This window comes from Meleagris gallopavo, chromosome 9, assembly GCF_905368555.1.
Source record: "Meleagris gallopavo chromosome 9, MGAL_WU_HG_1.1, whole genome shotgun sequence".
Lineage (NCBI taxonomy): Eukaryota > Metazoa > Chordata > Aves > Galliformes > Phasianidae > Meleagris > Meleagris gallopavo.
The window spans coordinates 15,142,445-15,169,793 of record NC_139412.1 but is presented as its reverse complement, the minus strand read 5'-3'; the positions used below and the strand labels follow the sequence as shown (position 1 = coordinate 15,169,793).

Below are 27,349 nucleotides of genomic sequence, written 5' to 3'. Positions count from 1 at the left end.
AGAAAAAGGAGCTTCCAAGAACTGCAGGTTATTAGCTATTATACAGAAATCTGTATTCTGGAGATTACATTCCTGGCAAAATATGTACACAACCAAACACAGTTGAATTTGCTGTTCTAAAGGAAGTGAACTATAAAAATTAAAAAGCTAGAATGGAGACAGAATCACAGGCTAGAAGAAAAATAATCAATGCAATCACTGATAGGACTGTTGGGATAAACATTGAACTGACTGAACATATAGCCAGGCAGGCTCGAGGAAGAATGACTCGATTATGATTTTCCCCGTGAGCAAAGACAACAAGATAGTTGTAGGCACATCGAACACATGACAACAAAGCATTTGGGCAGTGCCTCTTGTTAGAGAGGATGAACTGCGCTTCTCAGTGTGAGTTCTTACAGCCAGTGGAAGAAACACTGGGGTTCTGTTCCCTTTGGCACCGCAGCACTGGCAGACCACAGCAGTGGTGCCCACCTTCATGTCTCACCAGCACCTACTGCCAGCACCTGCTAGCCCTGACACTTGCACAGAATGGGAGGGAAGGTCTTCCTCTATTGAAGCAATCGGGAAGCACTGGAGCAGCCCTGACCTCATGAATTTCTGAGGTGGGGGTGAGATGAGCTAAAGGTTTTTGATAAAGGCACAAATCTCTTTCTTAGTACTTTGATGCTAAACTAGAACACGGACGAAGTGGGATGCCAGGGCTTCCCCAAGCACATATCATCTCTCATATCTTTATATCAAAGCAGGCAGATTTCGGAGGGCTGCAGCATCCTTTAGTCCACTGGCAGAAACACAACAACAAAATGCAGCAGGGACTTGGCAGAACACCAACAGCCAATCCCAAATGCACTTAACTACATATGGAGAACATACGCTGTTTCCAGCGGAGGGAGGCACCTTCAGAGCAGCCTCTTGCTCCTCCTTTACAACACCAGAAAGGAATGACTCTTCAGGATTTTTTAGTTTTTAGGACTCTCTAGTCATATCTAGGATACTGAGACAAGAATGTTCCTTGAGAGTTAGGATAGCATATTAGAGCATGAAGATGACTATATTGCTGCACCATTCCCCACAGGAAAATCTATATTGCAAATATATGTGTAGGCATAGCTTTTTATTCATAGTTCAACTAATTTGAACGAGCTGCTACAAATATATACATCACCTTACTTATCAAGATATGGCCTCTGGCCAGACCTATCCTAAGTCTTCTATAATCATATCAGGAGGGCAACTATTCTTGGAGCCGGATACAGATTCTTTATCTCAACCTCTCAAAAGTAATTTCTCCAACTACTTCCTCACTGCCACTTTTCTCACAAAAGAAAACCATGTCACATTCTGGAAAGCTTTCTGAATTTTACAACAAGTGTTCCACCCCTACCTGGGATGAGCAGCACAACCCAAACCAGTATCCTTTTCTGGCAAAGGGACAAGAGAGTGCAATCCACTGCCACCCCCTTGACACAGTGGTGCTGCAGACAGTAAGATCTGGTTCATGGAGACCAGCAGCTAAAGAAACCTCTGAAGACATCACTAACTAGTGAAGGAGTTTGAGAATCTGCAACAGTAGCGGATTACTTTAGCACATTCTGCTTCTGATATTCTTGTGGAAATCAGAAAGTGCAAGCATCCATTATTTGTTTTGTTTTTTTATCTTTTCTACTCGTAATGATTATTTGTAAGTATAAAGTAAATTAAAAGCTTCCAGTGCTCAACTATAAATACTGCACCGCTCATCAGATCTCGTTAACTACTACAGATCCACTACCAGTAAGCAGAAGTGCTGTATGATCCCAGTATCACAAGTTCAAGAAGATTCAAATCACATAAGCCTCAATTTAAATTACATCAGCTACTTTCTGACTGTGCAACTGAATTTATCTGTTTATGTCAAATAGACAGAAAGGCGTAAATTCAAAGCATGCACTATGATTTCCCCATTTCAGCAAACAGTGAAACACTTGCTCAGAATGAGCTTAACATGAATGGGCAATGACAGAAAGTTTACTGTCTTGAAAGCATTGTTTGGGGAAGAATTAATCAAGTATGCTGTTCTCAAACCAGAAAGGCCCACTGAAATTGCAATTAGACAAAACAATGAGAGGGGAACACTTAGGTCTAAACAAAACTCACCCGTGGCTGTGGTACAAACAAAGCGCAAGCATTACTTTTTGCTTTATGTTTACTCAAGAATAACTGCAGGCAGGGAGGGAAAATCATATTATGCAAGCAGCTTAAAAGCTACATTGAAAGCTATAAATAATATCCTTTCCATTAAGTGTTTTACTGTACTGTCTATAGACAACCTGGAGAGTATCTGTGGCAAAAAGTCCCCTTTTCGCTCATTACCTTTTAACAGAGCGTAGGAGGGAGCCAGCTCATTCTCTCATAAATGCTGAGCAATCTTCTGGCTGAGTTATAGCTAGGTGGAATGATAACATGGTGAAGATCCTATGGGCAACCATACCACAGAGCAAGGAAACACTCTCTTCAATATTTGGTTCCTTAAGGAAAAAGCTTTACCCACTCCTACAAGGCATATACCTTCTGTGCTTCTTTGGCCATAGGAAATGTACTAATATTTTGCAAGAGATAAGAATAAATCACCACAAAATATTTCAAGCCCATTTACAAATGTGAATTCTTTTCAGCTCCAAAACAAGTGGCATGCTTATTACATTGATGTAAACAAGCCCAGAGCAACATTCAGTAATGCTCATTATAATGACTGGATTCAAAAGCCAAAAGAAAATTAGCAGTTAATCAGTAACATTCAACTGCTCCACAAATATACCCCTAAAATGAGACAACATCAGCTGCAAGAAACTGGAATAATACTCTGCAATATCTATAACCAACGCTAAAACTATATGGAATCTTCAGAGAAAGAAAAACAGGAATAAAATCTAGTAGCTGGAGTCACAGAAATTCATAATCATCGATGTTCATGTGCTCAAAAAATGCAAAACATTCTTATCATTTAAGAATAAGAGAAAATTTAACACATGCAAATATTTTTCTTTTTCTCTGTAAACATGACTTTTGTTAAAATACTGATGTTTTTTTTCTCCAATTTTTGATCTAGCACAACAAGCTGTCTTGCTTGCTTTCCTAATGGTGCCAGAGAAGGTATAATTGCATGATGTATAAAACTGACGAGATGTGGAGAGAGAAGTGCTGTGAACCATAATAAACACTGTATACAGCTTAGGAATACACCAAACATTGTTTTCTTACATTCTTTTGGTAGCTTAAGCTGCCTTTAGCAAGGTTTCTGATGAATAGCATCGAGCAACCCTGACCTGATGTCCTAAGCCATTCTCACTTGCAGTCATTTTCTCCAGCATACAGGGCCTTTCAGCAAATTTGGTGTCACAGTCCAAAGGAACCTCAGGGTTGCTGACCTTCCACAGCTGCTGTTCCAGATACACACAAAGGAACGTATACGTACTTTACACCACTTGGTATCTGCTGCCCAAGGGGCTGGCTGTCCTCAGAACAGCCAACGTGTCTCACGTGGAGTAACTTGCTATCAGGTGTGGACACGTGCTGCTCAATTCAAAGTCAGCACTGTGAAGAACTATATAAAATCTACATTGCAAATCATTGCGAGTAGAAACTTAAGATAAAGAAACAACATTGGCAACATAATTACTCATCAGAATATGTGACTCTAATTAAAATATTACTCAAAAACATCTGTTAGGGAGAGGAAGCAGCCTGCAGGAATTATTCAGTGCTCCTAGGCCCGTATTCTAGAAGAGCTAATTATTCAGATTCTCTTCTGCTCCTGTTACAAAATAAGAAATTGGGGAATAGAGCTAGTTACGATTAAAGAAAACAAAATTAATACATAAAATACTGCATTTCATTTCATACAAGCTGTATATAAAAGCAAGTTGAAAAGAGCTGCATTCAGATCTGTATTACTCTGCACAAAGCAACTGCAATTTTATACGCTATTTCCCATTCTCATCTTATTCTCTGTTGCAAAAAGATAAACTAGTCAAGTACGTTTGGGTGAGCTTCCATTTTTAGAAGACTATGGAGGTTACAACCATGGAAGGCAGCCACTTTTTCCATTTTCTATGTTTCTTCTTGATGGTCTCACCAAAGCTATTTGCTGCTATCAATAATTCCTGTTTGTAAGATGAGGATGTGCTAATATTTAGTTTTGAATAATGGAGATTTGTGCTGATCTGATCTATCATGCTCCCCAACAGGAAATGAACTACTAACAAATTTGAAAATGGAAGATAAGACTTCCGTGTGAAATACACAATGAACTAAATGGGCAAAAAACAGGGAAAAAAGGCTGAAGACAAAGAGTGAACAATCTTTTCTAATCCGTGGTAGGACAGAATAATAAATTCTTTGGAGATCTCATACTATTGAGAAGAAATTATATTTAGATTAACTTTGCTAAACCTTAAAGGGTGATTTGTCAGTATTCTCCATTCACTACTAATTTTGTACTCATTTGTTAGTTCACTTGCTTTTATCTAATTGTTTCACAATTTGAAATTTCTGAAAAGCATCTTGCTGGGAGGAAGAAGCTCTCAGGTATCTCTGTATTGAAAATCATATTGGCTGAGCGTGTAAGGAAGTAAATATGAGTAATTTCATCTTTTTGATCTAGCAGCCTTAATAATCTCCAGGTTCCAATTGTAAGGAACATTTGCATGCCAAGACATATAAACAAGAATTGCATATAATTCAAAATAAGTACATAAAAGCACTAAACTAAAATAAATATTTTATTCCAAAGGAAATATGTATAAAATGACTGCAGGTTGTTTCTGCAAAACAGCTTTCTGATCTTCAAATACATTTTAAATTTTAACCAAAGATGAGAAAGAAAACATGATAAATTTAATAATAAAACAACATAAATAAAATATAGGGACAGACATGTCTTTTGTTTAGTTCCTAGTTCAGAGCTGTCCTCATGTAGAATTCACAGTAAACATTCCAAAAGAGTATTTTTGTTCAGGGGTCCCCTATTCTCACCGAGGTTGCTGGAACGAAAGGCTGGATAACCCTCATTGCAGTGCTTGACAAAAGGCAGGGGCTGTATGCTGATCTCATCTCACTGCTTACCTCCATGGCTGCCTAAATAACAGTGCCCAAGAACTGCAGAAGCATCGTGACATCATCTTGCATTGTAAAATGTTTGTGCAAATACTTCTACTGCGTGCTCATTTCCATCTGAGAAAGTCAAAAGGATTAAAAAAAAAAAAAAAAAAAAAGCAGCAATAATTTATATTGCTACAGGCTCCTTAAGCCACATTCACTATCCTTCCTGTATAACACACAGGGGGAAAGTCAAGAGACTGTTTTTGAGCTTTATAGCCAAGTTACTCATTTCTGGGATAAAAATTAGACCTGACTGCTCTCCTCAAGATTCCCTCCCCCCCCTTTGAGTTACCAATGAAAGAAAACAAAACAGCAATGCTAAAAATATTACACAGTCTTGCGTAAATACACAGCTACATTTCACTGTGCTGTGGGCAAAGGTTATTTGAGTTAGGGAATACATGAAATCTCTGTTATGTTCTGAATATTGTTTTATTATTTTTAATGTAAAATGATACTTTTTAATGTTTGCCTTTAAATTAATGTTCACAGTGCTTACAAGACAAACATGGAAAAGGGAATATTTCAGCAACAGAGATTGTAACTTAGCATATGAAAAATGTTAAAGTTAAAACAACAGACAGACAGGTGTAATACCAATGTCAGTCAGCATAAGTAATGAAATCATCCTTTTAAAGGGCAGAATTTTCCCTGTCACATGGCAAACAATTATTCATCGTTAGCAAACTTTCCATATGTGAGAAATTTCATAAAAGGGTTTAATACCAAGGGAACAAATGCAAGAATGTCATGATATTACAACAGAGGTGATGCTACAGCGCTTACAGAAGCATGTCGTTCTTATCCACAGCAGTTCAGATGACTTACATGCTTCCTCTGAGACAGTAACATTTCCAAAGGAACCTCTGTGAGGTCAGCAAAAGCATCCTACACCATTAACAGCTCCAGCAGAGCAGTAACAATGTCAGTGTATACTCCAAAACTCCCACAAAAAGCACTGCTGTGTTACTGCTGAGATTCATGCACTTCCTCTGACAAAGAGGAGAAATCTCTAAAACAGCAGTAGAAGTAACTAACATAAATACTGTTTAAACACTAAAAGAGAAAAAAAAACATGACAGATGCAAAATAAATCTTTTATGAAGGGAGGATTACTGGCCTGTTCCTGTCAAATATCCAACCTACAGTAAACTCCAAAACTTCTAGCTATTTCACACTGGGGCTTTGTATTTCTGTGTAAACCTTGTGGTTGCCTTGATCCATTAGGTGTCTGAAACCAGCCAACAGTCAGTCATCTAAATGGGATCTTACGTGCAATCCTTGCCACGATAAAAAACAGTGTGAAGCACAGTAGGAATGGAGAGGAAAAGAATAAATGACAGACACAGAATGGGAGTTAGACCAATGTTTACCTCTGTATTTTCAAGCTACATGCACATATTTGACCTCACTCCTCTACTTGCAAATTAGTAACTCCATTTCCTAATTGCACCATTATAAACAACAAGTGACAGGATAGTAGCTAATAGAAATACTTCAGACAGTCACTGTTACTACAAACAAAATCCTGCATAGAGAATCACATGGATATCTCTTCTCAGAGCAGGTATTGTTTTTATAATGTAGTTGTTGGTAATAATTTCCTGGTGAATTGAGAACGTGAGCTATCAACCTAATGACTGGCTTGTTTACAAAATAACAGTAAATAACAGCAGCATTAATCCAAACATTCTCAATTGCTTGCATTAAAGCACAGGACTTTTACGAAGTGCTAAATTCAAATTTAATTTAAACAGGTGTGAATTCACAGTAGGTCTATTGACACACACTATAAATTAAATCAGAGCCTTGTCCTTAGCTAAATCCTTCCCGGGGTCTGAATAGCTACAACATTCACAAAGCTGCATTTCTCATACTGCATCAGCATTTTCAACATTTCTTTTATTAATTAAGCATCTTTACCCCCTTAGAAAGTACTGCTAAGATACTGAACCCAAAGTGCAAATTGCTGAGGTGATGTGCCCCAAAGTGACACATCCACCCAGCAATCAAAGTGAAAAATCCTCAAGGATTTAGCCAAAGTCAAAAACTCCATTAAATGGACCACTGCTCTCAAGGTATAAAACAAATACTTAAGTGAATTACACAATATTAATCTTATATGTTTCTATGTCATTAAACTCAGCTTTGATGTTGCCCAATAAATACAGACTTATAAAGGAAAGCGTGTTCTATCTGGGTTAGAAGAGAGGAACTGCATTCTGATCTCATTAGAATTGATTTGTATTGATACCAGTAAAGCTACGCTTGATTTATATTTTAAATATGTATTTAAATGTTTGATATTTTTAAAATCAAAACTTAGTCTCAGGATGGAGAACTAGGGACCGTCTGACACTATTGCTGGTTCACTGTCTGAACACGGGCAAAGACCTCATCTTCAGCACTCTGTTTCTGTTACTTTACTTCTCCTCATATATAGCTAATAATATTTTGTCTTTACAATTGGCTGTTTAAAATTATTGATATCATTAAAATTTATTACTCTAATTAGAATTTGATCCTGGATACTGCTGTTAAGAAAGAGGTTTCCCAATAATTTCTGGAGAAAAAATGGAAGCAGATGAGTTTCTTTATTTCATTTTCTTCCTGTTCTTAGGTGACAAGTATGTTATTAAAAAAAAAACAGAACAAAACAAAACAGAAAAACATCCTCTGGCCTCAAACACTCTGTAGCTATATCCCATGATCAATCTAGTGGAATTTCAGTCTGTAGTTAGACCTTAATTTCTTGCAAATCTCAGAGAAGCTATTGTGAATTAAAGTCAAGTTGACATAAAATAAGGCAGTCAAAGGAACGGAACATGAATTTGGATCCAAGTGAATGTCCTTTCACATGGCATGGGAATCCAGCATTATGCTGGTTCTCTCTACTTACTAAAGAAAACCCCACGTAACTACTTGCAAAAAAACACGTAAGTCTGTTTTGCAGGAGCAAAATCAATTAGTCTTTAAAGGACTTCATAACTGCCTGAAAATCTGAAACAGGTTAAAAACTATGTTATCATGGAGTTCCTTACTAGTGTTCAGCTGAGATGTGGTAACAAAAATTAAGAGTTGGTGGCTGTGCAAATAAGTCAAATGTGGCTTACAAATGGATTACAGCGTGGCACGAATGAACTTGAGGTAAACCACACTCCTTCATGACTGCACGGGCAATCGGTAAGGGAAAACACAAAATCGGCATGAACGATTCAGTGGGGAAGAGTGCATGGATACAAAATGGACTTCAGTCCATTATCAGCAAACTGGCTGGAAAGGGATGTAGTTTCATGTCATTTGAGTAATTTCAGATGCATGATCAAAGACAACTCTTTTTGTAGATCAGGGTTTTATTCTTTCCCGCTCTATGTATTTTGTTCTAGAAAAATACGTTTGGAAAAAAAAAAAAAAAAAGGAAAAACAAGATGTGCCAGCTCAGTATTCTGGCTGACTTAACCACCGAACTCAGTGTTCTGATATTCTGCAATGACAGATATTATTGTTTCAGTGAACTGAGGCTATAGCAGGAAGTAGGTGATCATAGAGGTCCCTCCGAACCCAAATCATTCTGTGATTCTATGCAGTCTTCTTCAATGGAGTAAGTAACTATTTTTAATATTGTTCTTTTGTCGCATTTCTGTCCAAAATTTACATTCCCATACCATAGAGTAGCACTTTTAGTGTTAAAATAGAGCTGTTTATACCATTCCAAGATAACCAATGATCCTCAAGAAATTGGTCGTTCATTACTTGCCATTAATATATATTTTGCTTAGCCTCAGGCAAAGCCTCAGGCAGTTTGTGCACTAATAGGCTATTATTAGTTGCCATTAGCGTTGACAACACTAATTTAAATAGGAATGTTGGTATTTCACACAATCTGTTCAATGCTTTCAAAACAACAGAGTATGTTTAAACAGGGATAATGATAGAGTTGGTGTGTCTATGAAGGAAAACATTCCTCAAATAAATTCTCAAATCTGGCTAGTTAGAATACACAATGAAGTATACTGACTATGAAAAAAGTGCATCCAAGAGAAAATTTACAACCTTCATTAGCTACTTGGAGTAAGAAGGCACTGTTAGCTATGTAAGCCAAAAACCAAAAAGTAGAATTTTTTGAGCCATTACCTACAATTTCCTAAAGGTGTTAAATACTGATATGTTATGCTTATCTTCTTCCACTAGATTTGGGTTCAAGTTTACCTCATGTAAATTTCTAAGGTTATTTCTGATTTTTTACACTAGAATACATGTTCTCAGAGTAACAGGCAGTAAATGGAGTAGGCACATGCCCAGAATACTGACACAAAGGGCTTAACAAAGGTTCATAAAAAAAAAAATCAGGTCACTTTTACAGCTATTGAGATAGACTTCTGAGTTACACCCACTCAACCAACTGCCCTCGCAAAGATCAAGGGTTTGAAGTAAAAGGTTGTGCTTTGTCTGTTCACTTGTTCTTTAGAACACAATTGTTCTGTACATCCTGGAATAAGAAAATCTTTCTTTGATAAACTCAAATAGATTAAAAAAAAGAAAAAAAAGCTGAAGGCAGTAGTGCAAGATCAGTGTTTTTTCTCTTATCTGGAATAATTTCTACTTATTCAGTCTTCAGGTTATGTCTACACAATAATAACAACAGCACAGAGTATGCAAATTGTCATTCAATTACCTTGTTCTATTAGTTTTAGCACTCAAAGGATGCCAGAATTTCAGTCAGTCCATGTTACCTCCTTATATCCTTATCAGATTTGTGAATGAGCAGCTTGTCCCTTTTAGGTTAGTCTGATCTTTTTACTGAACAGTACTGCAGGTACAGATATATCATGTGTCAAGTAACCTCTCTAGAGCTTTGCATGGGTAGGACAAACTCAAGGAATAACTTGACAGAATAACATTTGTAGAAGTATAGTCGGAGTTCTATGAAAAGTAAAGCATTTCCTGCAAACAGGTTTACTAGAGTCTATTACATTTGACTATTCTGCATTCTACAAAAAAGCTATTATGCATTTGCAGCAGAATTTTGTCCACAGATTAAAAAAACCAAACCAAAACAAAAATCAACAGATCTTTTCAAAATACAGAGAGTAATAGCACTTAGTTTTCTCAAACAATGCAACAATGGTAAATTACTCATTAATTTTACTCCAGTTTCAAATCAGCTGTACCCACATGGCTTTTGGACAACCCTCCTGCAGCCAGAAATTCTAAATCTATTTTTACAGCACAGAATCATGAAAACAAGAATTTCATGAACTTCCAGCAATGGCTGCAATGTACTCAACCATTTTCACACTACAGAAGTTTCTGGCTGGCACAAAGCAAGTCTGCTTCTCTGGTAGCAACTGACAGGGACTGATGCAGCACTTGGAGCTCTCCAGTAAAGCTTTTTGCACAAATAACTGCTTAAAAAGAGAAAGATATGTCATGTGTTACTTCATTTACTAAGAGATTTAAGAATGTCTGTGCTCTAAGAATCCTGAGAGTTACTGAGAGTCAGCCCAGATAGAAAGCAGTTGCTCTCTGGGTCAGAACTCTTGATTATGAACCAAGCTGTGAAGTACTTCACAATCACCTTCGTCTTCAAATTTATCCACATTAACTTTCAAGACTAATTATTCTTATAAATACTCAGCTCCCTAAGAAATACTGACACCCCGTCTGTCTACCCTGTCTGAAGAAAACTTAGAGTTCATTTCAGCTTGTGGTCTCAATTTCTCTTTCTCTTCCAGCTTAATTTTGCACTTGCTTTCCTCTCCCAGTTTCCTACTTAAAATTTCTATTGAAGCATCTAAAACATGAATCACTTAACTGAATTAATTAAAAGCTTGTTATTAAGCTTACATACACTCAAATATTAAATCTATGTGCAGAAGGACTACTCTGCTATATGCTAGATCATGTAAGAAAAGAGTTTAAATTGATTCATTCCTATTATAAATATAAAAAAGATATTCATGAGTGAATCCTTTTTCATATTACTATAGATCCACTAAAATATATCACCGTCAACACTGAAGTGTCATCTGCCACTTTCACTGGTTCCCCTGATCTCTTATCAGTTAAAAAAAACCAACCAAACAAACAAAACCATTTATTGAACTACATTTAACTACTAATGTAGCTAAGTATTTGGTTAACTACATTAGCTACAAGAAAATCATAGAGTATCCTGAGTTGCGAGGGACACACAAGGATCAACAAATCCAGCTCCTACATGTATCTGTTAAATGTGCAAACTGAGATATGAACTAAGCAGATTTTCATTAATTTTGATGCGTTGAGATAAACAGTTGAATTTTTTTTCCCCATTACTCAATTAAATACACATTTTCCACATCTAAAACATAAGATAAGCAAATAAATAAAAGAATCCTGAAAGAGAATGAGTGCTTAAAACAAAGAACAAAGAACTACTAACCGAGAAATTCAACTTCTATGCAGAGAATCAAGACGTGACAGAGACCAGCTCGGCCTGCCCTGCTGATAAAGGTACCTGTTCAGATATAGCCTAACTCTCAAGTCTTAAAGCTACACTCAAAAACGAGAAAATACAGGATGGATTGTACACAAAATGTGTGATGTAAATATACGTGTAAAGATTTATTTAGGAACCTAATTCATAGTTCACGAAATTAAAATGATGATCTTCCTATTGCATAAGAATAGAGAATACAGGAGAGCAATTGTTCTCACACAGTCTTTTTTTTTTTTTTCCTTATTTTTCATCTACACTATAAACCCAATTCAAAACATGTTTTTATCTTGTATATATAATAGATAATCTAGTAGAGATCTAAGAATGAAGGAGGAAAAAAGAAAGAAAGGACAATAAAGGAGAATAAGAAAGTTTCAAATGAAGTAATGCTTCTGTATGTCAGATATATTTCTTTATTACCATTCTCCCCATCAGACTTCCTCTCATGGTCAGTGTCAGTCAGGGACAATGCTGAGTTGGCCCGGCTTGACAGACAGGAGCTGTGTTCTGACTTCATCCCCCTCATCCACATCCTCAGGGCATGATCTGGTGATGCTCCACCTTCGGTTTCAGTATCCACATCTGAGCCCACCTCCAGTGGGTAGCTGTGCTCTGATACACCATGTAAATCTGTTTGGTAGCCAGAGCACAGAATATGGGGTGTCTCACAGAATTCCATGTCTGGGGGGAGGGGGGAGGGAAGAAAAAAAAAAAAAAAAAAAAAGTGTTTAGAAAAGAATTTGAAAGTTAAAAGCAACATACATTTGATGCTCTTCAAGAGAACCTGCTATGAGAATTAATATTGTTAACACCATTAGAAAACTTTTTTTGATCAATGACTAACTGCTATCCAACGTAATACAATTTTTTAAAAGAGTGCTATTTTAAAGTATATAATACAGCACTGTGACAGTGCCTTTTTGTCTGATAGAAATATACCACTTCCATGTGCATACCTATGCACTAATAGTAACATATCAATTTACAACTGGCCTGAGTTCATATCAAAATACAGATCCTTTTTTTTTTTTTTTTTTGCCTGAAAGATAACAGTTCTAAAATTGATCTCACAAATCAGAATGATGGTTGTTTTTATCATAAGGAGTACACAGTGAATTTGCAAATACAGAATTTACAAAACAATGTTGGAAAGATTAGGTTCATCACACACACACACACACACACACACACACACACACACACACAAAAAAAAAAAAAAACTACTTACCAATGACTTGCTCTTTGAGAGTGCTGTCCTTGCATATTCACACCAGTGGGTTTTGGAACTCCAGTGCTGGTGAACTACAGGAACCTCCTGGAAGAGCAGTGACTACTAGGACTGTACAAGTGCCATCTCATGACACCAACTGATCAGAGATATTGGAGAGTTGTACAGTGCTCAATACTTCATTTACTCTTATTTAAACACTGCAACTGTAGAGCATCAGAAATCCAAGGAAAAACAGAATGTGGACAGGAACCATAATGTGAATATGCAGAGGAAACATTCTCGAAGAACTACAGGTAAGTAAGACACATTAGCAAATTATAGCTTTCCTTTGAGGTGGCCTCTGCATATTCTCACTTGTGAGAATCCAATTACAAATGCAACTCCCAGGGAGTCAGACAAGGAGTTCTAATTAAATAAGGATTACAGAACTGTACTCCCTAATTGAACATCAGACCTGGGATGCCATCTTGAGAGACTAAATACAATATCAAACATGCATACAGTATTCTTTCAATTTCTAGAAAAGAAACATGAGAGATGAGGGTCATTGAGAGAGACTGAGGACAAATATTCACTCCTACTGTCATCCTAACGAAAGCCTCAATTTGCTGAACTAATCCACTTACCAGCTGGGGAGAAGAATGGTTATTATTTTAAGCATATTCTCAGAAATAACAAAAAGCCCTGGTATTTTCTTGAAGGCATTGACCAAAATCTACAAACCAAATGCTAAGCTAAAACAAACAAGTGCCTCAATATTCAAGTCATCGATCTCTGTAAATCAAATCTCTTAGCCAACAAAACATTTCTGAAGGTCTCTGTTGTGGCAGCAGCTCATACAAGCTCAGGCAATGGCAACGTACTCTCTAGAGAGCAGGAAAGTGGGCAGGGACAGAAAACAGAATGAACTGATCACGACCTCAGTTGAGTCCTGGAAGATCACCCTGGTTCCCTGGTGTTACTGCACAGGCTGCCCCATCCCAGAAGCACTGACTGTGCTGCTCACGCTCCTCCCATGCCCCAAGGCAACCAAACCAAGGCTGATATAGGGGCCCTTTGGAGAGCTCTAGCACCTCTCTGATCTCTCGTTACAGGCAGAGGACCTGATCTCAGGTCTGTATTTGTGAAACTGCAAAATGCATCAACTTCACTAGCTCTGTGCTCCAAGTTTCTCAGCTGACTTGAGGTGGACTCTGAGGTTTGATGGAGATGGCTAGGAGATAGCAGGAGGCAGCTGCATAATTTCTGCAGAAGAGAGAATAGTTGGCATTCACTTTTTCTATGTTTACAATGCAGTCTTCCTTCCTGTTGCCTGGAGTCTGTTTTAAACTGCCACTTGGCAGACTCGGAGAAGGAAGGAAGAAAAGTGGTTCCAGTGGATGCAAATGGAAGCTGAACAGCTGAGGCTGGACTTACACTGACTGCTGGTTCTTAAACCTATCCAGATAACTGCAAGAGAGATTTGAACCCTACTGGCCTTTCTGAAATAAACTCTCTGTATCCTATGGCTAGGATGGTAAGCACAAAACATCCAACCTCCAAAAATCCTTGCTTTTCTGAGACCTTTAAAGTTCCTTGGACATAGGAGACACATACACAGAGGCCATCTCACATCAAGTTACTGAAGATAACTAAATACAGTGTTGTTCATAGAATGACTTATTTGTACCTCTCATTTTAAATATTCACAACAAACTAGTTCCACTTGGTTTAATTACACAGCATTGACCGAATTTTCCTATGACACAGTCTAGATATTGATGCTGGACACAAACATCACACTCAGCCTTTACTTTCCTTTTGACAATAGTAAATGAATAAAACTACCTTTATATAAAAAACAGTTCCAAATGGTGCATGGTATCTCTTATTTTTTTCTTGACAAAGTTCAAAAAAGGACTTGTACATAAACTAAATAAAAAGCCAACAATGGTACTAAGTGACTAATCCAATTGCCTACTACCAATGAAATAAAGATGAAAGCACGTAAACAGGCTGATACTATTCCACGCTGAAATAAAGCCTATACTGTTCATTTAAATGGAGGCTGTGGACACCACTGTTTCACCAAACATTTCCCAGTAACAGTGAAGTGACTGAATGCTTCCTTGTAAAATAACTGATTTAAAGTTCTGCTTAAATGAACTGAGCTGTATAAAATGTGACAAGAGCTCTAGTCCATACCCTGCCCTCATGCTGTGAAAGGAAGGTGAATGCTAAATCATGCTGGCCAACAGTAGACAACTGGCAATGAGGCACCTTGCGACAATTCTGACAATTACCACATGTATTAACAGATGACATAAAAAGGAGGCATTTCAAGAAATGTGTTATCAAAGAAAACTAAGATTTATCTGCTAAAACCATATAAAATTCAAGGAAAGTAAATTAGACAAGTTGGATAGCTGCATTTAAAAAGACTAGCAGTTCTGTAGTGCTTCTCATCTACACTGATGAGAGTGTATTTCCAAAGGATGAAAGCTTATTGATATACATCAAGAAAAAAATATGGAAATGACACTTATCACATCACGAAACAAGAGTCAACAGACTTAATTACCAGTCTTAATAGTCATCTAGATTTTGATCAAGGCTGCAGAAATAACCTCTGCTAAGTCCGTCCCGTAACACTTGCTGCAATTCTCTCAAAAACCTGTTTCATTCTCATTTTTGAATTTAGACTTCTGTAAAGTACTGCAGCAATGCAGCGTTCTTAGATTATGTCTCTCTTTGTCAACTGAACAAGAATTTCAAGAAGCATCTCCTTCCCTTTAAAGCCAATATCGACTTATTTTTAGCAACTAAGAAACTTTCCTGTAATAATAAATACTCTGGCCGTTTCAGGAGCTGTGTCAGCTGATGGCAGCCCCCCGGGAGCTAAGATGCAGGCACTTCCCTCTGCGGATGTCCACCACAGGCAGACTGTCTGCCCCTAGCAGCCTGCAGCCCACAGCCTTTCCGTTTGCAATTGTATATGCCAAGGGGAAAATTCATCCCAGTAAATCTCACAAATGCTAATTAGATTACACATGTTTAAGAAGCATGGAATTTAACCTTCAGTCTAGAAGTTAATTCAAAATGTAGCAGCTAACAAATTCAATATTTCAGCTATTTTTTTCTCTGGCAGAGTAAAATAAATCGATTTTTTAATAGTATAACTCACAGCCAACCAAATCTGAACTCAATATATTGCATGAATAGCCTATTCCTTAAGTATACAAACCTTTGTAGTATTTCAGCTCTCGTGGGATGCATTTTCTGAAAAGCACTTAGCGTGCCAAAATTGTCTGGTTTGGCTTGCATATCTAACCTTGTTACCTGAAATACTACGCATTTCCACAAGGAGACGAAGTTCAGGTGAATTTATGTTAGACATAGTCTAACCGAAGAGACACAGTCACAAAAGAAGTGAGGGAGCGTGAATATGAAATTCAAGTTTTTGCATGAACTGTGTACAGAGGAAAAAAGTCTGCTATTATGAACTTATACAGAAGATCAAGATAGGATTTTCACATCAGAAGCTATGTGGAGTTCATTTTAAGTGAACTTTTAAAAAACAAATATTTAATCTTTTGATTTTGTAAAAAAAAAAAATTGTATCAAATTAACACATAAAGAAATGCAAAACACTTTATGAACAGGAATTGGAAAGGAGACTGGTTGCATTAAAAATAGTCGGAGTTTCAGTTATCCCATTCCTTTCTTTTACTTTCTGCAACTTAATTTTCATGAAAAAAAACCATCTTCACAAAGGATCAGCTAAACATGTCTTTGTCCACACTGGACAATATTGTTTGCTCTTCTTTAAGATGTTCAAGCTGATACAGGAATGATGGAGTTCAGTAGTAGCCAGCTCTAACACTGCTCTTGGCAATGTACAACTACTGAGAACTTTTGCCTTCTCTTTCCAGATACACACTCCAAGTTCTGTGAGTCTTACTACAGCTTTACTTTAACCACCAGGACCGTCAATAACTTAATTAGGTTTACATGTGTGTGTACAGCCTCTATCGCAATGCATCTTCAGTACTATCTCATCCTCCTTTGTATGGTCAGAACTGTCTGCCAGCTCACGTAGGAACAATGTGGATGAAAGTCCCACTGCTCAGCTCGGCATTTCTGTAAATCTTAGCAGACCTTCAGGACTTGTGGAATTTCTGCAGTGTTTCCATTTATGAAGAAGTTTGCTAGTAAACAAACATTAAACAAAACAAACAACTGTCCAAAGGAACACATAATTAAGTCATTTGGACTTAGATATTTCAAAGTTCTCTGAATTCATCACAATTTTTTTTTTTCTTCCTAATTCTTGTTCTAGCGTTCTTATTCTGAGGAACCTTTCACCCAACTACACAACCACTCAATTCTCCATATGAAATTCCACAGAGGATCATAGAGCTGTCTGAATTGGAAGGGACCTTTAAAGTCTAACTCCTCTGAAATGAACAGGGACATCTATAGGTAGATGAGGGAGGAGGAGCTCAGAGCTCCATCCTGCCTGACTCTGAATGTCTCCAACGATGGGGCATCCACGACATCTCTGGGCAACCTCTTCCCTAACAACATGCCTGAGAAGCCCCTGATAAATCTAAAGACACGTTCGCTCCAGTGCTTTCTCTTGTACAAAACACAGCCTAATTGCTCTGGTAATTAAATCATAATATCACGTTTCGCTTCAACATATGCCAGTTACTATTTGTACCATGAACATGATGTTACTTACTAGGAGCAATCGCTGTTTCTGAGTCCCTCACCACCATACATGTCATCTATAATATTTAATCAACAGACCAGAATTGGATAAAGTCAGGATGGTGGCTAAGCTTCAAATAAATTATTGCAGAGATACCGCGCACAGTTGATGGCTGGAGCATGCTGTAAGGGCTCTGCCCACAATACCTGACAGTAAGCAATGGTGCTAATGACAAAAATCAAAGGAAGATGGATATTTCTTACGTAACACAAAAACACAGGTTTGAGGAGCCATTCAGCAGCAGGTGCCTGGGGATGAGCAACAGACATGGCGCAAACACCCAGTGGGGACCTAACGTGTTCTTACGGAAATGAAGATCTTTAAGTTCTTCAACAGTTAATGTTGCAAACAAAAAGTGAAGCTTGCTTATTAATTTTTATGGACAATTTATCTGGTTCAAGGGGTTGATTCGGCTAGAGAAGAAATGTGTTTTTTCATAGATTAAGACAAGAAAAAGATTGGATCACCACCTGTCTATATACTTATGATAAAAAGATGACCAATATGTCTATCAAAACATTAATTTCCCAAACTATGGGAGAAATGTGCAACACACACCCAAGACCGTGCACTCGGTGGTGAACCCCTTTTGGTTTGGCATCAGCTGTGGATCTATCATAGCCCCATCAGATTGGGTGTGTGATGGACCTGGGTACATTGGTCCCCCTGTCCTTCAGCTGTCCCCATGCCTGGTGGCCTTGATCCCCCATCCTTCCTCCGTCATTTCCAAATTGCCTGTGCTACGCACAGGGTGATGCATTAAGCTGAATAACATCATGCCTACAGTAGTTACCAAGCTAGTGTCTGAAGGAGTGATAATGGGAAAATCAAAGGAAAAAAAAGTAACAAACATGCAGTTTGTTTTTACTGTGTTACACAGTGAATGCGCTTTCACACTTTAACACCAATAGGTTAATCAGTGAGTGCACTTCTTTTACTTCAAAATAGGAAGACCAGCTGCTTATGGTGCAAGATAGACAGACAGGAGGAGGAACTGAGAAAGGAAGGGAGAAAATAAATCAAATGGAGAAAGTGAAGCTCACATTTATTTTTTGAAGCAACACACATGCACCCTCCTAAATGAGAAATTTTGAGGGCTATTGAGCACTCCGCTAAATTCAGTGTGTTCAATGGCCCTGAAAATTTCTCATTTCTCACCTGAGCACCATGGTTTACTGGCTGTACCCTGGACTTGAGAATTAAGTGTGCAGACATCTTAAGCTGCTTTATAAAGTTGTTTGCGTAACGTAAGCTGCAGGATAACTCTGTGAATGCTCTGTGTGTGTGTGTTCACATTTGACTGAGTTAGAGACTGTTATTTAAAAAAAATTTTTTTGTATGCTCTCAAGCTGAGAACACGCTGCTTCTTCCCTAGGACAATATTATTTAAGGACATCAAATTTCAGTAACTTTTCATATTAGAATCATTGAGACAGAAGCCAAATATCCATTAATTTGCAAAAGCACTTTACAATAACTATTAATTTGCTTTTTAAATCAATGTTTATGACTTGATAGAGTATTATCACAATCCAGAATAGATTTAGTTGCATCTATTTTAGTAAAAAGCATATTACACATAAATATCATTTGAGCTTTTATATTTAGGTATCAAATGCACAGGACTGGATGCTTTCTCCTACTGTATTTCAATTTTTCCTTGTATTCTTTTATCTCTTTAAATTATTTTCTTATATTAATCTCCGGTTACCACCAGAAAAGCTAGAAATTTAAAAATAATAGTAATAACAAATAGTAATACAAATAAGAAATAACAAATAATAAAAACAAAAGGAAGATTAAAATGGGAATCCAAATCTGCTATATATATGAGAAGGAAAGAATCAATTTCTCAACTCCTTCCCCAGAGGAAGCAGAAGATGGCAAACACCTTTCCCATATCGTCTTCAAACCAATTCTTCAGACTTAGAGGGCAGGAGCAGACTGACAAGAATAGACTGAACCATTTTTTAAAAATGCAGCTGGAGTTCTCGGAGTAATTTCTGTAAATTACTATTAAAGTCAAATGAATAAGGACATGTAGTTCTCAAGTTCTGCATCCTACCCTCATCCTATGAAGACACAAACTTTGTGGAAAATCTTTTCTGCAGACCATTGGAAAACTGTAATGTTAGAGATCTTGCTTTTCAAGAGTAACTTAGCAAGGTGCCAGAGATAAAGCTTTTACAAATACAATGTGGATGCAGTGGGTCTCATTTTAATTTTGCAAGAAACATGATCATTATCAGATAGGTTGGGAATATAATCCTTCAAATTCAAATACATCTTAAGTATTGCTGGCTAATGCCTTCCCTATTCTTAAAGTGTGGCTTTATAATGTAAAATACTTCCATTCACACGGATTCTGTTAAAGAGAAATTTCTATTGTGGATACTCATAAATCACTTTTAATGAACTTTAGAGTTATAAAACCACAGCAAACACCAAGTGTTAGCATTTAACCTACATTTCTGTTAAAAGAAACCTACTTAGTCTCTAATAATGACCACGTTAATGCTGCTCTACAAAAGGCAAGAAGAAAGACAGGAAAGAACCTCAAGTATCATTTGTGAGAACAAAGATGTTTTTATAATGCAGCAGTTGAAACAGAGTTTGGAAAACTTGTCTTACAATACATTCAATTTCAATATACAAAAATACATTAGGAAGGAAGAGTTTTCAAGAAAAAAGAAGACTTTCTGTTTTTCAAAAACTGTACTATAAGAGAAGCGTTGAAATCTTCTTTCAGAAGCTTAACAAGTTTCCTTGATTCTAAAATCATTTGTCAGTTACAATTTTTGGTATTTCTGCACGTGTTTAAAGGAATCAACAGATAATGAACCCTTTCTTCTCATCATTACATTTTTATAATTAGAGCTAGCCACAATCTTACTGTGTAGATTCTGTTAATTTCTTTTATTAAAAAAAAAAAAAAAGGAATTTCTTGAAGGCTAGCACAAGTATGAATCAAATCATCTGGAGAAAATTGACTTTTCTCTTTGAAAGAGTTTTAAATGAATGCATATTCTTCCTCAAGGTTAACTTCAGAAAGTGAAAAAGTGGAGTACTGATAGCTTTAATCCAGTATGTTTATAACTTAACAGGCATGGATAATGTAGTGGTTCCAGCTTGAAGGCTGGCTTCTGATTTAAGAGAATGAAGTCTGACAATTTTTTTTAACAGTTGTATGGTTGTATACCACCTTTTTTCAAAATGACATGACCCTCTAATTGTTGCTAGGTCCCTACAAACTTCTGGAAGTCATTTTTGAATGTAGTTTACATTTAAAGCAGAATCACTTACATTCAAATATCAGTCTTTGAGATTTCATGACAGATATCACATCCTAACAGCCTTCAGGATGGGAATATAAAATTAATTTCTACCAACAGTTTTGATTCTGGTTTGTAAAGTATTTTAAAAATACACCTATTGTTTCTAGAAGTCTTGAAATTGTTTCCCTTTTAAAATTCTAGTAGAACCATTCATATGCTAAATGAAAATCAAAGCCTTTTCTGAATTAAAAAAGTGCAAGTATCTTTACAATATTCATTGATTTAGTGTTAGAAGGCAAAAAAAAAAAAAAAAGTGTAAAATCTGATTTCATTTACATGCTGTAAATCCAGAAACACCTTGTATGATGCCAGTGGGGCACATAAAGTAGGTAGCACGTAGGCTTCAGGTCAGTACGACTGTCTGGGAATAAGCATCTGCAAGTGCACATCTTCATGATGATGGAAATACTTTTAGAAATCCATGATCAACAGAGACCTACCAGACATGTTCTTTGCTGATGGGTTATTAAAAATTTGCTTAAAAGAGTTATCTACTACCCCTTTTCCTTTGAAGATGCAGGGCTGAGTATCAGAGGCAGGCAGGATTGGAGGAGGGCTGTCAGCGTCACCCTGGGCCATCTTCAGAGAATGCACTTACAGTTATTTCAAGACTGAAACAAGACAACAGGACTGAGGCTTCTGTAGGAATGGTTACTTTCATCCATTAGCAAAGGTCACACCCGAGCTGGCAAATTTTTAAAATACCCTGAAATTTTGGAAAAAGTATTTGCAACAGAGTGGGTATTACTGAGAGGTGTAAGCAGGATCCTTAAAGGAAAGGGTGAGGCATAAGACACTCGCAAGCATCAGGTCGTGCGTTCACAAAACAACCAATAGGTGAACAGTCACTGCTGTCACTGTGCTGCCATTACAGAAACGAGAGAAATGGAAGAGCAGTGGCTTCTGGCAGCACGAGGTCTGACCCTCACATGTCTCCTCAGCAGCCCCTTCCTACCCTGCAGCTGTGTCAGAGCCAACTCGGTGCGAGCTCTCAGACACAGCAGCGCCAGGTGAGGGCCCTGCTCCCACCTTCTTGGTATGCTCACTGCTTTAAGTATAATCACCTTTTCCACTAAAAATCAATTTAGACTGTGAGATAGCTCCTACTTCAGAGTTTAGGATAGCTAAACAGATTAACATTGCCCTAGTTGGATTGCAGGTGCACATATTTGCACTTTTTCCAACCTTTTCCCCCAGGATCTTTGAAAAATTTACTTATAGCATACACGAGCTTAACATCTAATAGGGATGCTGCATATACTATTAATTTAGATAAAAACAACTAAGTAAAATGTAGACCAACAAATACCCTCTTTTTATTAATTCTGTAAGAAGAAAGGGAGAGCTCGTGCACGTGAGCCCTTCAGTACTTCCATTCACATCCAATTACATCCAGCTGCCAACCTGACATTGCTGAGAACATATGAAAGACAACTTGGCACATCCGTTGCATTTGATTAACCAACTGGGGATACGGATTGTCAGTCAAATAACCTCTCTTTCCCCAAAAATCTCTTGAGGAGTTTGTCACCAAATGTTCCATCTGATCGAGAAAAGGGAGATTGCACTCCCTTCAAAAAATTTGGACCACTTCTGTTCCCTTCTTTTTCCAAGTGATGATTTTACCAAAGGGCTTTCAATATATATTTCAATAACAATTTCAAATGTTGCTGTTTAAGTAATATCAAAACAATTTAATGGAAATTACTGTTTTTTCACATCTCTCATTTCTACTACATAAACCATTTTTTCAAGTGTTTAAACTCATTTCCCTCCTTTAGATCTTTATTAGTTCGCTTTGTATTTCCAGAAACTGTTTCTTCAACACTACATTCCATTAATTAGTTACTTAACTTTAAAAGACTCATATTCTGACTCAGTAACTAGAAAATCGGTTTTCTTTTTGTTTTCGTACTATCAAGATGCCTTAAAGTAACTCAGCTGAAAATGGTGCAGTAATTGCAGGTGTGCCCACCCACGAAATACACTGTGGTAATCTTAAATAAATATCACAGAACATTACTACTATTTAAGTTAAATAAACAGTTCTTAAAATGCATTTCACCCTAAAATGCATAGCGTGGTTATCACAGAAAGATGAAAATCTCAGACATTTATGTCAGCATAATAAAGTTCCTAAGCATACAATATGGTATCTACAAAATTCAGGGTCATTACAGTAGAGAAATTGAGCACAGAAGGGAACAACGTACTTCCAAGAACATTTTTCAGAATTACTCCAATAGCATTTGTCTTTATGCTGTTAAGCTACTTAAATAGGTACTACAAGATGGCCTATTCCCTATATATTAGGAGGGATATATGCTTAGAATACCAAGAGCTGTTTTCATCTAATTTTCTACCTCAAGATTTGATATAGGGCTCCAAAAGAGGGAATAAGTAACATCATTCCTGCGCTGTGCCAAAGGGAATTAAGTATGAGAAGAATTCCAAAGCACACCAAAAGACCTCAGTACATTTTCATAAAGTTTAAACAAGTGCTGTGAGTCTCTACCATCTGTCACCAAAAATTTATCCAGGCTTTGGGAACAAAGCCACTATACGTTGAAATACCTCCAGTATTTTTATGTGGGTAGGAGCACTTGGCTGCATTTTTTTCTAGCTCTAGACCTCTTCAATTCCCTCGCCCTGTCTTAATATGTGTTCCATTTGTTTTAAAATAATGAATAGTTTATTTGGGTATATAATACTTACTTTAGCTATTCGAGTCACTGACTTTGAACTCCAGGCTGCAGTTTAACCACACAGCATCTTTTATCATTGATTCTGACACAGCCATGTAATAGATTCCTTGAAAATAACAAGTTACTGACTGGTAAGCATTAAAATGTGATTGCTCTCCTTTCGAAAATGAGTAGACAAGCACCTGCTCTTTCTAATGCAAATCACAGATATTGCTGTCTAAAACAAAGTCTCCTTCATTGTGGAATAAATGGATACATTTGTATTGCTAATATGATGGTTGGGAGGCTAACCACCCAATATGAAATAGTTAGAAGTTGGTAACTAACAAATTTGCCAAAAAAGAAGTTAGAAAATGAAATAATTTGTTTGGACCTCAACAGACTGAAAAGTACAGGCAGAATAACCCACAAAGTATTCTACACAGACAGAGCTTCTAAAGGTTCCCAGGCTCTACCTCAGAGAAAGTAAACCAAGCCAGAAGAGCAAGACATCTCACTACCAGATTAGCCTACAGTAGCCATATAAACTCCTCCATGCCCCAAAGGAAAGCTTGCCATAGACAGACAAGCAGAACTCAAGTTCAGTATTGCTGGAAATACTTTCTGCCTCCTTATTAAAAAATTCACACAGTTGGAGGAGAACTAATTGAGATGGTGGAGACAGTAACACAGAAGGCATTTAAAATGTAATTAAGCCATGATCCGAAAAGGGACACATAAGGGAGACAGTTCTCAAAATAGAGACTCCAGGGAAATACCAGATTCAAGCACAAATGAGAGCAACTGTGCATTGAACCACATTCAAAAACATTTATATATACAGCTAGAAGAATCTGCACAAATATCAATTAAACACTTAGGCTACAGCTAACCAGAAAAATAAGGAGGAAAAAATAAATTTACTGTTTGAGATAACTTTCATTGGCTTTACTGCACATCACAGAGAAAGGTGTTCTGACAAGAAAAGGGTCCTATCCTGCACCTGAGGGATTCTGAATCACACTGGGGATTTGAGAAGAACCACCCCACAGGATCAGTAAGTGTCACAATTCTTTTGACTTTATTCTATAATATCATGCTTTAGCTCTACTTTTTGCTGTTCTGGAAGGACAGCAGCAGCTACTATTTCACACAGTGAAAAACACAACTCACACAAGTAATTCACTATATTAAGGAGAAGGAAAACAAATACTAAAAACATGTAATTTATAAACCTTACAGTTTTGACCTAACATATTTAGTAAATATTCCCTTTGTGACAAAACCTGCTTTGAGAGACTCAAAGCAATAGCCTACAGAACTTGGTTCAAAATTTTCCCTCAATGTAAGCTATTTTACAGAAAAAAATGCATTACAAAAACTACAAGCTACTACTCAGCCATGTAACTAATTGTTTTCAGATGACAATAGGAAATGCTTAAACATCCTTTTGCACAAAGCTTTCTGTTATCTAACAGTTTTGCATTTAAACATATCTTCAAGCCTTTTTTCCAATTCTTTCTCCTAATAAATTTGTTTCACGCCAGCCTGCTGAGTTCAGAGTCTTCATGAGTAACAGTCTCTCTATAGAGCAGGAGTCCCACCTGCGTTTTGCCTTTCTACGCATTATCTACAGTTTGGTACCGTCTCGTTTTCCTACCAGCTGCTACACCATTTCCCGAGCTGCACCACCTCGTACTGTGCCCGATATTAGCCACAACAGAGACAGAGCAAATAGGAAAAAAAAAACAGCACAGCTTAGCAGGATGACTGGCACAGGCTGCAGGCAGTAGATCTAGAAGTGGCTGCAACTGGAAAAAAAAAAACACGTTTGTAGGAGCTTTAATCTCTTCTCTCTAAAAAACATAGCAGGAACCTCTCCGATACTAACCAGATCTAGCTCATACAAACTAGTCTCACTCTTAAGTCAGTCAATGTGTGAAGAACAGAGCATTGAATTAGATGTCCTTTAGTGACAGATTTCAGTGCAGACGACGGAACAAGGAAGTGAAGGCCTGGAAGGCTCTGAACAGGAGGAAAACTCAACGTGAAGAAAAAAGAACAGGGAGTTGTAGTGCTGTAGAGAATAAAAAAAGCCCAGTACAAAGAACCCTTTTCATGGGTTATGCCAATACAATCCACCTCCCTGAACCATCTTTTCCAAAAAAAACACATTCGGAAGAGTATGTATACTCTTCATTGCTGAAATGCTTCCTCATGCCTCCAGTTTATTTCAATTCAAAATGGGTCACACATGAACAGTAAGAATCAAATGGGTGGACACCATGATGGAAATTAGAATACCAAATGAGAAGGAAGCTGCTGATGCGCTGCTACAAAAGAATTTAAGAGTTATTGGAAGGAAAACACTGACTTGTGAACTTTTCTTGTTTACTCTTCTTGCTTAGACTAGTTTGCTGAATTTTAATATAATAATTAAACAAAGATAATAGCCTTTACTTTCCTTTTTTTCTCCTTGAAAAGGACCTATTAGCCAATTAAATGTATTTTATATATATAAGTCATTTTAAGGAGCCCATAAAATAAAACTGAAATATGAATACTTGCTAGCAACATTATTCCCACTGGCAACCTACAGAGATCCATTCCTACAACCAAATTAAAGACTGAGATTATTATTATTATTATTTTGTAACTACAGTCGTAGATTAAAAAATCTTTAAAATACTGGAATATTATGTCTGAACACTCATCTGATCATAATATGCTTTCTAAATTGGAGCATCAAGTTACAGCAAAATAACTTTGGTTGCTGTTCCTGCCCATTGTGCTGTTACTTCTCAGTCAGGTTTGGTGTTCCTAAAACCACACGCAGTGCATACAGGCAGTTTTTTTTAACACTTGACCCATATCTGATGTCCCAGATGATGGAGCGTTATTAAAGCATAAGGAACCATAAGCTCCCTGCTGCCAGAACAGTGACAGAAATGAGTGCTGGTGAGAAGTTTGGTGTTCATGGAGCTGTGTGGGGATGATGATAATTATCTGTCAAATGAATATTTATTACATGGAGGAATTCAACGATGAATAATTCTTCATTGAAGAGTGGGAATAATGCTATGGAGAAATTGGCCAAAGCAGACACAGCTTCCTTTGTTCTGAGGTCCAGTGCAGCTGTATGATATACAGATGGGTGCCAGGAATTTGTGAACTAGAGTAACAGCCTGCAATAAGTAGACCTGTCTCCCTTATGTTAGCCTCCAAAGACAAAGCTGAAAATTAGCTAAATGAGCTTTTATATTCCTGAAGGCATGCTCAGCCCTACTACAATAAATGCACTGTGGCTAATGATTCTGGAAGAAGCACTGAGGTATCTAATGTCACACCTTTGACACCACAATTGCAATTTCTTTTCCTGTCGTAGGCCATCTTGTTTATTTAGAGTAGCATTCAGAGGCAGCCATTTCAGATGTTCAGCCTGTATCTGCTGATTTCTTTGCAAGTGGCACCAGCCTCTGGCTAGCTGAGGCAAACACCTGGCGAGTGGCTCAGTGGAACAATGGTCAGCACAGTGGGACCGAAGGAATGGGAGCTTAATTTTAGTTGATCAGAATAAAAAAAGCAAGGAAAAAATGTCTGTGTGCCAGACGTCCCTTTTTTTTTTTTCTTTCTTTTTAATTTTTTTTCTAAATAAAAATTCTCCACAAAGAATATGTAAAGTAGACTCAATTGTTTTGAAGTATCCTTCCTTCTTCCTTTCAT

The 27,349-nt window shown here is 37.3% G+C and overlaps 1 protein-coding gene across 2 annotated transcripts in view; it reads right to left on the bottom strand.

Moving 5' to 3' along the window:
* Positions 1 to 27,349, bottom strand: part of TENM1 (teneurin transmembrane protein 1) — a 232,556-nt gene that overhangs the window by 191,031 nt on the left and 14,176 nt on the right. For both annotated transcript variants that reach the window (XM_031554696.2, XM_085230595.1), the window contains exon 2: positions 12,044 to 12,304. In XM_031554696.2, coding sequence (XP_031410556.2) covers positions 12,044 to 12,304 — 261 coding nt within the window. The remainder of the gene's footprint in view (positions 1 to 12,043; positions 12,305 to 27,349) is intronic.